The sequence below is a fragment of the Durio zibethinus genome, chromosome 16, assembly GCF_047325235.1.
Source record: "Durio zibethinus cultivar Kanyao isolate XHJ-2024 chromosome 16, ASM4732523v1, whole genome shotgun sequence".
Lineage (NCBI taxonomy): Eukaryota > Viridiplantae > Streptophyta > Magnoliopsida > Malvales > Malvaceae > Durio > Durio zibethinus.
Window position 1 is genome coordinate 24538913 of NC_143177.1, and position 12656 is coordinate 24551568.

The following is a 12656-nucleotide window of genomic DNA, read 5'->3' on the forward strand; positions in this document are numbered from 1 at the left end:
TGAACTCATCTAACTTTCAATTGAATCAAAATGATAATTTTAGTGAGATTAATTTAACATAAAATTTTTATTAAAATTTTTTCGATTGTAGTTATAATATTTTTTTTAATTATAATTATAATAATTTTTATTATTATTTTTAATATCAATACGATTAATTTCATCGTTCATTAAAATAGATCTAAGTAATAATTGATTCTTTTTTGACTTCTTACAAAGTTTTAGGAACATTGAATCTGAAAAAAAAAATGATTCGAAATTGTAATTTTTTGTTTGGATTAAATTTTTATTAGGTTAGGATTAAATTTTGATATTATATTTATATATTAAGTTTGAATTAAATTTTAGATTGAAAAATAAAGAATAAAAAAAAACAAAATCAAATTATATATTTTAATTAGCTTTATACATATTTTAATTTTTTATAAAATAAAAAAATATTTTATATTTAAGTTTATTTAAAAATATTAAAAAATATATTAAAATAAAATTTAAAATTTAAAAATTGATAAATTAAACCAACTTTATAGAATTAAGTTCAAATCATATTTTAAAAATTCATAGTTATATGCATAATAAAAAAATCAAATCAAATTCGATCAAATTCAAATTGTTTGAATCCACTTGGTTCTTGCAAAAAAAAATTTTTAACAAAGAAATTACAATATGAGCTAAATGCCTAAATTAAGTATTCAATCACAGCAATTAAATTAATTTAAGGCCCAATGAACTTCTCTACCTTTTATTAATGGCCCAAAAGAAAAATTATTCCTCTTTATTATTTTTAAGGAACTCAAGTGCTTAATATTTGGCATAGCATTAAGAATTTAATTAAGAGTCCATTGTAAATAATCAATCCTTGCATAGTAAATCAACTGACTTTCATGCAGTTTCTTTGTAAGAAAAAAAAAATCCATCTTAATAAGACCTCGTTTGGTAAAACAAAATAAGGAATCTTTTCATTGCTTTAAGCTTTAGTTGGAGACCAAATCTCCACGGGTGCTCAAAGGACTAATTGAGATTTGACCCCTAACTGAAGTTTCGTGTGATTGGACTTGTTTGACCAAACAGGACCTTGGAAAATAATTTCAATTTTAAATCTGCTTAATTGTATCGATAATCAAGGATTAAATACCAATGAAATAGTTTTTTGAAATAAAAACCATTAAAGTTTCTTTGTTATAGAAAAAAGGTCAAAAAAAAAAAAAGAAAAAAAGAAACCCAACGTGGCATTAAAACACGCATGCATTGGATTTTCTGAATAGCATAAATAAATAAATAAATAAATGCTGTTTGATTTATAAAATATAAATATCACTGGAAAAAAAAAATCAGACCACACCGCACGGCACCGCACCGCACGAAGCAAGAAGAAAGCAGAAAGAAAAGGCAGCAATGAGCAGTAGTGAAGGGAAGCTGAGCTCATCCAGCTCCGAATTGGACTTGGATCGACCCAACATCGAAGATTATCTCCCTTCCGGATCCTCCATTCATTAACCCTGTGGCAAGCTTCGCCTGTAATTTCACTTCCTCTCCCCTCTTTCCCCTCCTTTTTTAAAATTTTTTTTCTTAAAAATCAGTTAATTATTTGAGTGATTAGTTGATTAATCGTTGATAATGGTTTTTTAATTGGTTTCAGACGCGATTTGCTTGATATTTCTCCCACTCTAACTGAAGCTGCTGGCGCCATTGTTGATGTAACCTCTCTCTCTCTCTGTAATTCATTGTAAAGGTTCTGCATGTTTCCCGGGAAAGTGCCAGTTAAATTTGTACTATTTTCTAATTTTTAATAAAAAATAATTGATGTGTTCTTGTTTACCCCAAAGTTTTGATCTTGAGTAGAATCATCCGGTGGAAATTTTTTCAAGATTTAACTGATTATAGTTGTGTACTCAATGAGCAGGATTCATTCACGCTGTGTTTTAAGTCGAATCCTCCTGAACCATGGAACTGGAATGTGTATTTGTTTCCTCTGTGGTGTTTCGGTGTGGCGGTTCGGTACTTGATTTCATTCCCTGTGAGGTTAGCCATTCTACGTTTCAAGAGTAACAGTGCATTGTTTAATGCATGATGGTTTTTGTTTTAATGAAGTTTGCTTATGTCAGTTTTAGAGTTTAGTTAGGTACCGTATTATATGTTGAAGTAGTTGTGTTGTTTTCTGAGTTGCCATTGTGCTGTTAAATCTGCAGGGTTATAATTTTGACGATAGGATGCATAATATTTCTGTCATCCTTCATTCTTGTGCACTTTCTACTCAAAGGGCATAATAAGTTGCGGAAAAAGATGGAGGTGTGAACTTTTATGCTTTTCTAGTTTTTGCAGATTTTATGTGTATGTGTGTTTGTGGTGCTGGTGGTTTCATTCCATATGTGGGAAGCAAAGGTTTAAAATTGTAAATATCTAAAAAGGCAACTTTGAGCATTTCCTATATTCTGCTAGCAAGCTTGTTTATTACCGGCATTGTAGCACATGTACTTGATGAAAAGTTCATTTCTAGACTTAGTCATATTTTCTTTTCAGAGGGTTTTGGTGGAGCTAATCTGCAGCTTCTTTGTTGCATCGTGGACTGGAGTGGTTAAGTACCATGGACCACGGCCTAGCATTCGGCCCAAGCAGGTTTAGCTAACTATAGTTTCTGCACTTGGTATTCTTCCTAGTTCCCTTGTCTGTTTATCAAAGTTTTTTTTCTTTTAATATTTTTTTCATTTAGGCCCTAGTTTAATTCAGTAGTACTCCTTTTAGGCTGTGTGTCTTTGCAGAATAACATATATCTGAGCATTCCTTCCATGGGTTGAACAGGTGTTTGTCGCCAATCATACTTCCATGATCGATTTCATCATATTAGAACAGATGACTGCATTTGCTGCCATTATGCAGAAGCACCCTGGATGGGTTGGTAAGTAGTACTGCAAGCATATGTATTTAAAAATGATGTTTATAGAGTTCAATGTTGCAGAGGATTCTTAATTAGCTGATTACTTCTATTGCATGCTTTTCTAAGTACTCCTGAATTTTATTTTGTTTGTATGTCAGGTTTTAAAACTCAACAGTGACAGCCTGTCACTCAACTTTCATATTAGATTATTGACCTGTACAGAATTTCCTTACCTTTATGTTCTCGTGTGAAAATCCATCTTGGGAAATATATAGCTTTGTTTTTTAAAATTTCTGCCTTTTTGTTGTTGTGTATTATTTCTGTTTGTTCTGAACTTCAAGATTCTAGGGCTGTATCACCCACGAGTACTCTTGTTGTGCTAATTGCGCTCTTATTCACTAGAGACATTTAATGCACAAATGTTAATGACAGACAAGTTCATGCCCTTGCTGCTGAGTTTTCATGATGCCTGTTATGGACCATAATGTGTTGAATAACTCTATGCGGAAGAATTCTAATGGATGTCTTTAAGTAGGAATCTATGGCTATGCCTTAAAAGTTATGATGTAGCTTTTTATCTTTTCAAGTTGAAAGAATACAATTCCAGGTGCTATGCTGCTTTTGGTTTCATTAAAAGTGGATTTTGATGATAGTATCAGTGGAGTGAAATTTAGGTTTATATTTTGTGTATATTGAGTGAATAAAATAATCTATTTGACTCTTTTTGCATATAGGACTGTTGCAGAGCACTATTTTAGAGAGTGTAGGGTGTATTTGGTTTAAACGTTCAGAGGCGAAAGATCGTGAAATTGTAGCAAGGAAGTAAGTGCGATCAGAAAAGGGGCAAATGTTTATAGCAATATGTTTCCATCTCATGATTGTATCAACTTGTGAATTTCAGGTTAAGGGAACATATTCAGGGGGTTGACAATAATCCTCTTCTTATATTTCCTAAAGGGACCTGTGTCAACAATCAATACAGTGTTATGTTTAAGAAGGTATAGCTGTTACTATTTGGGGAGACCTGCTTATGTTGATCATTTCTTATGATTCCTACTTTCTTTAACTTATTGGTTTTTCTTATGATGGTTTGGGTGCATTTGAACTTGGTTGCCCTGTTTGCCCGATTGCAATCAAGTACAACAAAATTTTCGTTGATGCATTTTGGAATAGCCGGAAGTGAGGGATTGATCACCGAGTGTTCAAATTCTGTTGCTACAACAAACATAAAACGACTTTGCATATTATGTCATTTGCACTACTCACCAGATTGATGCTTTAGTTTGTGGTTTATGATAACTGTGGTGTCTGACCAATATTACATTTCTTGCAGACAGTCCTTTACAATGCATCTGTTGCAGCTTATGACATCCTGGGCTGTTGTTTGTGATGTGTGGTACCTAGAGCCCCAAAATCTAAAGCCCGGAGAAACACCCATCGAATTTGCAGAGCGGTAAGTACCATTCCTAATTAGTTGCAATCAGTAACTGAGGGCACCAATTAACAACTCTTAAGTTATCTCTTAGCCTCCAAAGCGATAGCTTTGGTTCAATTGACATCCTTTTATGCAGGGTCAGAGACATAATATCTGTTCGAGCAGGTCTTAAAAAGGTTCCATGGGATGGATATTTGAAGTACTCTCGCCCTAGCCCTGAGCATAGGGCACGAAAGTAAGACAAATCTATACTATTCCTTTCCATCTTTCCTTCTTGTGGTATTATTTTCTAGTCCTAGACTTACTTAGGGCAGGGAAATAATTTTTGACTTAACTTTTGTACACAAGAAGATTATATTGCTATATTATTTACTTGTGTTTGCCCATAATTCAATAACATAGGCTGTTAAATTTGTGATTCTGTCATTTTATTCCATATGGATGAATTCATTGTTTGCTGCAAAGTATCCGATACCTGAAAGTTTTGCCAATTATAGTCAATTTCACATGCTGTTTGAAATTTACCTTTATGCTTTGAATTGCTGAGCTGGATTGTGGAACGAAGAACAGTTATCTAAATGGATCATCCTGCACTTGCAGGCAACAAAGCTTTGCTGAATCCGTGCTTCGGCGACTTGAAGAAGAGTGATTCCATAATGTACATTTGTTTAGTTGTCTTTTATCTTGATAATGAGGCATGTCTGATTGTTTATACACTTGATTTCTCATTAGTTGAATGCTATTTTGTTTTTTTTAATATCAGAATTAGTTGGTGGTTTGAAGGTGAAAATTGAAACGAAGCCCCTCTCAAAAGAATTTCATAGCAGAGTATAGTTTCCGATGGTAGGTTTCTTTGTCCAATACAATAAGGTCGGTATTGCAGGCTTGGACTTGATGCGTCTGCTTCAATTTTGGTTTAGAATTCTGGTCTTTGTTTCTGCACCGCTGGTTGGTCCTTCGAATTGTTACTGTGGTCATTTTTTTTTTCAGTTTTTTTTTTTAATGGGGGCAGATCAACCGGGTTTAATTGAAGTTATTTCAAATTTATATCTTTACAAGTATTTAATTCTTATTAATACAATCAAATTTTAAATCATAATTTATATATTCGTGTCATATTTGTTTCATATAAAATACGAAAATGATCATGTTATAATTTGCATTTACACGTCAAATATAAAAGATGTATTTTAGATTTTGTTAAGTTTATATATGATTTTTGTCAAATGTAAAAATTTTTTTAATGATATTTTTTTTCGTTTTTTTTTTTTTTGTCATTGTTTTTTCTTTTTTTTTTCTATTTTTTGTGATATTTTTTTTTATGTAAAATTATAAGGTTGGCTTCAACATAAAATATTTTATTAGATAACTTATTCAACATTTTTTAAATTTAAAATATAAAGAAAAATAAAATTAAGTTAAATTAAAGAATATAGGAAATATTGATAAATTTTATAAAAAGTAAAATAAAATAAATCAAATTGGACTTTTTATCCTAATTAGGGACAGTTGTAGGCCCAATTTCTCTAAAAAGCCCAGAACATGGCCAAGTAAGCCCAAAAAGCCGTAGCTTAAAATCCACGCCGCGATAAAACCCGGTTGAGTTATCAGTCGGCTTCTACAGTTTCACTTGAAACAACGTTCCCGTACCGTCGATGGCGGTGATATGATAAACCGCTTAAGATTCTTTCTCTGTCTTTTTGTTTCGAATTCTTCTAAATTTTTAAACCCTAATACTCTCGCCCTATTCACTCCCCTACTTTAAGAACGGTAAATTTCCTTCCCTTCTTCTTTTTGACATTTCTTCCGTTTTCTCACGTGATTCCCCTCTTCTTTCAAAATTTCCCTTTTTCATTTGCCTCGTTTTCTCGTGAACCAAACAGAAAATATCTTACGGAAAATTTCTTGTCTTAGTAAAAGAATTTGATTTTCATAATTGCGTAATGGAAATATTTGTAATTCAGATATTTCCGGCTTTGCTCTTTTTCACTTCACTTCTGTCTTCAGTTTCACTTCGATAATTGAAGTCAAAAGAAAAAAAAAAGAAATTCCTTTTTTTTCCAGTAAAATTCCCTTTTGTTTAATTCTTGTATGTTTTATTTCAAGAAAATTTGAATTTTTTTCCTTACACTTATCTTGCTCTAGACTAGGCATTCGTGTATCCATATAAGATATTAAAATTCGTATAATTATATCATATTTTATACAAAATTTGCCTGTCACAAACACGAAAGAAATAAAATTTTCTGTTTTGTTAAAATGATATATTTTCATACATATATTTATATTGTATTTATCGTGTTGTGTTTTAGACTGTCTAAATCTACGTTAAAAGTAAAGCTTTTTTTTTTTTTCTTTTAAATGAAAAATACAAATTTTAATCCAATTTTTTAAAGTAATTTTCAGATTTGGTACGTACAGCTGATAATTCTGGGCAATGACGCTTACAAGATTCAAAGGTCCTACAATTTCTAGTGGATTGACAAACAGAAAGAGGGAATGGAACAAGATAAATAAGCCTTCGAGTTCTCTTTCTCTATTAAACCCAAGTGAATTTTGTAAATTTAGGAAGGAATTAGGCTACACAGATGGTGCCCGAAACTGCTACCTATCTGCTGTACATAGAAATTCGTTGTTGTCACCATTAGTGGCAAATAGAAATACCCGTTTTCCGGTGTTTCGCAATCAGTTAAGTTCTGATTTTGGTGTCGAAGATGTCGATGAGAGACTCGCCTCAAATGAAGAAGAAGATACAGCCTTGTTAGGTTCAACTGAAAATGTTGACGCCCAGTAAGATTTTTAAGACCCATTGTGTGTCTAAAGTTGTATATTATTTTTCTATATGTGTGTTTATAATATGTGTCTACATATCTATTCTTATTTAGACAATATATAGTTTTGCTGTGGTTTCGTTTGTGCAATGGCTATGAAAATCATAGTGATTGATTTTCTGCATTGTAATGTTTTTCCCCCACTAGCAGAATGGTAAAATAAACTCTTAAGCAATAGTGGAAATAACATGGTCTGCGACTTAAAATAATGTGTCTTTCATGCTGACATTATCAAATTCAAGAATAGTTTCAGTTTGAGTACAACAGCACTCCATTTTCCTGATTCTCATGTGCTAGCATGAACTTTGAAACTTTTCATTCGCAGTGAGGCAATAGGGACGGCTGTAGATGTTAAGAGGGAGCTTATTATGCTTACTCTGCCAGCAATTGCTGGACAGGCTATTGATCCCTTAACACAGCTGATGGAGACAGCATACATTGGAAGATTGAGTATGATCTAATTTTTTATTTTAATTTGTTGTGCCATTGCTTTAATTGCAAAAATAATGCTACAGTTCCTTTTTTTGATTCTTTGATGCTAACGACGTTGTTCTTTGGTGAAAGACTAAAAATTTGGTTTTGGTTTCTTAACTATGGATTTCGTTGTTCATCTTTGAATTTATTTCTTTGGGAGGCTTGCATGTAGTTTTTTAAAGGATATAACTTTTCCCTATAAGCACCGCTGTATTGATTCTTTTAACCATGCTCTGTATTAATCTGATTTCTTTTGCAAATTGCCACACATTGCTGCTTCATAAATTAATATTGTTTCCAAATTCAAACTTCCAAGTCAATGAATTTGTATGTTTAAATTGATTTGGTCTGTTTTCAAGTAATTGAAATTTTGAAAATTGATAGAATCCACCTTTGGAGCATATAATTTCACACTTCAAAGTTCGAAAATTAAAGCTCTATTATCTTTATAGACAGATTCTTTTTGTTGTTTCTGCAGGTTCTGTGGCATTGGCTTCAGCAGGTGTTTCCATATCTGTTTTTAACATAGTATCAAAGTTATTTAATATTCCCCTCCTTAGTGTCGCTACTTCCTTTGTTGCTGAAGACATCTCAAAGAATGCAATTGAAAATTTGTCAGCAGGTGAATTTATGGAGACATTTGATGCATAATGGCTTTTCATTAATTTTGTCTCTATTTTATGGTACCAGATAGAAGTAGATGACTGAATGTTTTCACTTGATATTTGAGTCATTGATTTTTTTTATGTTGAAGGGGAGAGTGCTAATGGTAAGCCTGTGGTTAGTATAGCTGAAAGAAAGCAATTATCCTCAGTGTCTACAGCTTTACTTCTAGCTGTTTTGATTGGCATCTTTGAGGCCTTGGCATTGTCTCTTGGATCTGGACCATTTCTTAAGTTGATGGGAGTACCTTCAGTAAGTTTAAATAAATTTATTTAGCTTATCTTTGGTCATCCTTCTCCTGGTCCCTTTTTGCTAAAATACTGTACTAGTTATTAATGTGGAAGTTTCTTTTCTTGTTTTTATCTTCTTAACAGACATCGGATATGCATGCTCCAGCACAACAATTTCTTTCTCTTAGAGCTCTTGGTGCTCCTGCTGTGGTAGTCTCTTTGGCTCTGCAAGGCATTTTTCGTGGGTTTAAAGATACAAAAACTCCTGTTTTTTGTTTAGGCAAGTATTTGGTTTGACATTGAAAGGGTGTTCCTGGAATGATCTTCATTTGTGTCTACTTTTTGTTTACCACATTTATTAGAATACTTGGAATGCAATTTTTGTGTGTAGAAACTTTGTTTATCATTTAGCTTCAGAATGAAATTTTGGTAGCAAACTGCTGCTTAGACCTTCCATAATAGTAACAGTATGTAGAAATCATTTAAATTTTAAGTAAAGACTTACAAACCTGACACAAGATACAAAAATCTAGGTGTAATAATTAATGATCTTTGAAATTAACTTGTTCCTCTTTTTGGTTCTTTTTTCTTTCTCTGGTGTTATTTGGGAGGGGGTAGATCAGAACCTAGCATATGTTTTTATTTTTACCCACTCTTTTATGTCTTGGAATAAAACTTCTTCTGGTTACTAATGTTTTGAACTGATTGCAGTCTGTGTTTCTTTTAGGCTTTAACTATTCTGGTTGACCCCAATCTTGTTTGTGCATTGTGGGATTGCTTGCCTCCTCTTTTCCTTTCTTATGAACAATCATTTATCACCTTGTAAAGGTGACTGTGGAGATTGAAGCACTATTAATTGGTATAGAAGAACGATAGAGTTGATTTGTGTAATGCACATAGTAGTTTGTTATGCAATATCCTCTGTTGTTTTTTCCTTTGTTTTCCACTGTTGGTAATGATCACTGTGTTAGGTAGCTCTTTTTCTATATCATTCTTCTTTTGACCAATTAATGTGGTTGCTACAAATGCAGGTGTTGGTAATTTATTAGCCATATTCCTTTTCCCCTTACTTATGTATGGCTTTGGAATGGGTGTGACTGGAGCAGCTCTCTCCACTGTTTTATCTCAGTATGTCTGCTTCAGGCATCATTTCCCTACTTTTCTTAAATACTGTGCTTCCCTGGAAATGACTCTGCAATATTTTCTTTTATTAGGTACATTGTTGCCTTTCTGATGATCAAGTATTTAAACATGAGAGTTATATTACTGCCTCCAAAGATGGGGGCATTGCAATTTGGAAGCTACATAAAATCTGGTAATTTTTTACTAGCTTTGAGAGACAGGATGTTGTGCTACGGGGTGAATTTTATTGTTTTTATGATCGTAGCCCTCCACTTTGTATTCCTTTCTCTACTTAGGATGTCTACTCTTTTATGTTATCGGATATATATTTGTTTACGATATTTATTTTGTTATCTCACGGAAAATGGTTTTCTACAGGTGGTTTTCTTCTTGGAAGAACTCTTGCAGTGCTAATAACAATGACTCTGGGGACTTCTATGGCTGCTCGTCAAGGTTCACTTTATATGGCTGCTCATCAGATATGCATGCAAGTATGGCTGGCTGTATCTCTTCTAACAGATGCACTTGCAGCATCTGGTCAGGTACGTAATTCTTCTTATTATCTTTCTAAATTTATTATCATGATGGTACTTATTTGTCGTCTATCATCCTGTGTGATACTGTGATATAAGTACTGAGATTTTGACCAAAATAACCACTGAGATCAGATTGAGAGAGCATAATTTGATGGTAAACTACATCCCCTAATTGAGCTCCTTGGTCATAGTTACAAACACACATATTCTCACACCCATACAGACTGTAATTATTGTTTTCTTTCATGTTAAGACGTTCTAAGCTTTTCTCACACTAAGCCCCTTTGTCTTTCTAACATTTTATTTTTTGTAGGCCTTGATTGCGAGTTATCTATCTAAAGGTGAATTGAAGACTGTGAAGGAAATTACAAACTTTGTGTTGAAGGTAAGGCTTTACTTGGATGTTTCTATAATTGCTTTCTGCTTGTCACAATGTTTTCTGGGTTCGGCTTTGTTGGGTGTCTAGATTCATTAAGTTGATATTTTGACTGATACTGTTCACTAACTTGACGTGCATGGTTTTACAGATTGGGCTTGTCGCAGGTGTTTTGTTGGCTGCAATCCTGGCTGTATCATTTGGTTCTTTAGCCACCTTGTTCACCCAAGATGCTGAGGTTCTAGGAATTGTTAGAACTGGGGTACTAGTAAGTATTTAAATCAATATCCAGTAAAACTCTTCCCTTTCTTTGCATGTTTTGGGGTGTCCTCAGAAATTTATAATGATTTCTTCTGAAATTGTTACAGTTCGTCAGTGCTAGTCAACCTATGAATGCTTTAGCATTTATATTTGATGGTCTCCATTATGGAGTCTCAGACTTCCCATATGCAGCCTGTTCTATGGTAAGCTGCTCCCTTGAAAATTTCAATGTCTCTTGTTTTAGGGGTAAAACTTAACACTTTGCTTCTTCTAACATTTATTTTATGTGATTTCTAGATGTTGGTGGGTGTGATGTCTTCTGCAATTTTGCTCTTTGCTCCTACAGTTCTCGGTCTTCAAGGAGTTTGGTTGGGCTTGAGTCTCTTTATGGGTCTGCGTATGACGGCAGGATTTGTCAGGTAAATTTTATAAATATGCATTTATACGCTATGAGTTATCTTCCAACTTTCCAAAGTCCTTGTGGAGGCTTGAGTCTTGACTGTCAGTTAAGGGCTGATTGATTAGAAATTCTATTCCATAGAATATTTGGCAGCTAATTGTCACAAGTATTAAGAACAATAATGCTAACTGTCATAAATATTTGGAATAGCATGCATGGTCATGTATACGAGTTAAATATATTTTCTAATAAATCTTGTAATAATCTGTTGCCTTTTTGATGTGTTTTATACCTGTATGTGGCCTATTTTTTAAGTACTTGTGGTGCCCTTTACATGCTAAATTAGTATTGCTTAGTGTACTCAATGTATGCAGTTTATTACTAATATTTATCTGTCTTGATTATTTGTTTATTTTTTCAGAATACTATCAAAAACCGGGCCTTGGTGGTTCCTGCACAGGGAGTTCGAGAGAGCTGAGCTTAGTGTATGTTCATAAAACAACAGTTAAGAAGTAGCTGTTCAATTGCTTCTGTTGTGTTTTTTGGCGAGCTTATCATGTTGATCTTTGTTTTTATATGTTTCCAATTCATTGCTCTTTTTCTTTGACATCAATATCTGAGTTCTGCTATAGGATTTTTTGATGAGCCTTATCATATTAATTGATCTTTGTTTCTATGCGTTTCCTCATCCAATTCCCTTTTGCGTTTACCTATGTATCAGAGTTCTCAATTCTGGAAAAAAAATCATTCAACCCACTTGTTTTTCAGCTTACGAATTAAGATTGGGGATAATCTGAAGATAACTGGAGGACATCAATCACCCTCAGAAAGATTTTGGTTCCTAATTTGCAGCTCTGAATTGTATTCTTGGCATAGAAAAAATCTGGTTGACTTTCCAATTGGCTGTTGCCGTTATATTAGGGTGCACCTGCAATAATTTGTAATTTTGTAGATTCTTGTTAAGCAATTGCTTATTCTTTTATGTCAATAGCAAAAAACATTCATTAATCCAACCTATGTTGACGCTATTAGATTTTGCATTCTATGCTTGTAAAAGAGTAATGCTTGCAAGCTATTCCCTGGTGGAGCTAGGTCACACCGGGTTTTTGTGATATTTTTCAAGTGTTGTTGGTGAAATCTAGTTGATTGCAGTAGCCAAAGTGCAGATGATCATTACCAGATATGAACGGCAGCAATGCATGATGATCTTGGGTAGTTTTTGCCAGGGTATTCCTTCATGTATTTATCCCATTTGCCCACATCTTCTTACCTTCATCTCCTTAATGCTTGGTAGCTTGAATGTGCCGTCGAGAAGGACTGCTAACCATTGACATCTTATTTCTGAGGTATTCAAGTTTATACTGCTAACCATTTACACGGCCTGAACATGTAGTTGGTTAAGACTCTCAACCTGTAGTGTTGAACTGTTGCATCAGGCGAGTCAATGGTGCAA

At 33.5% G+C, this 12656-nt stretch overlaps 1 protein-coding gene and 1 pseudogene across 9 annotated transcripts; both read left to right on the top strand.

The window, feature by feature from the left end:
- The first annotated feature begins 1306 nt into the window (after positions 1-1306).
- LOC111298121 (glycerol-3-phosphate acyltransferase 9-like) lies at positions 1307-5413 on the top strand (annotated as a pseudogene). The gene is made up of 11 exons (XR_016328809.1): positions 1307-1517; positions 1640-1697; positions 1904-2022; positions 2190-2289; positions 2521-2616; positions 2800-2896; positions 3610-3697; positions 3777-3873; positions 4213-4328; positions 4447-4545; positions 4911-5413. The product of XR_016328809.1 is annotated as a glycerol-3-phosphate acyltransferase 9-like (transcript).
- A 503-nt stretch (positions 5414-5916) lies between these two features.
- On the top strand, positions 5917-12317 carry LOC111298122 (MATE efflux family protein). 8 transcript variants are annotated; one of them, XM_022892804.2, is made up of 15 exons: positions 5917-6080; positions 6717-7100; positions 7467-7591; positions 8094-8237; positions 8370-8530; positions 8653-8788; positions 9540-9636; positions 9723-9823; positions 10009-10172; positions 10480-10551; positions 10694-10810; positions 10911-11006; positions 11101-11222; positions 11625-11707; positions 11972-12317. In XM_022892804.2, exons 2-14 carry the CDS (start codon positions 6748-6750, stop codon positions 11698-11700), a joined length of 1764 nt encoding a protein of 587 aa, XP_022748539.1. In that variant the 5' UTR covers positions 5917-6080; positions 6717-6747; the 3' UTR covers positions 11701-11707; positions 11972-12317. The 8 variants fall into 8 exon arrangements, with proteins under 8 accessions (XP_022748539.1, XP_022748536.1, XP_022748541.1 ...); XM_022892801.2 differs by having other exon boundaries at positions 11625-11688; positions 11925-12317; XM_022892806.2 differs by having other exon boundaries at positions 11625-11688.
- Positions 12318-12656: the final 339 nt, after the last annotated feature.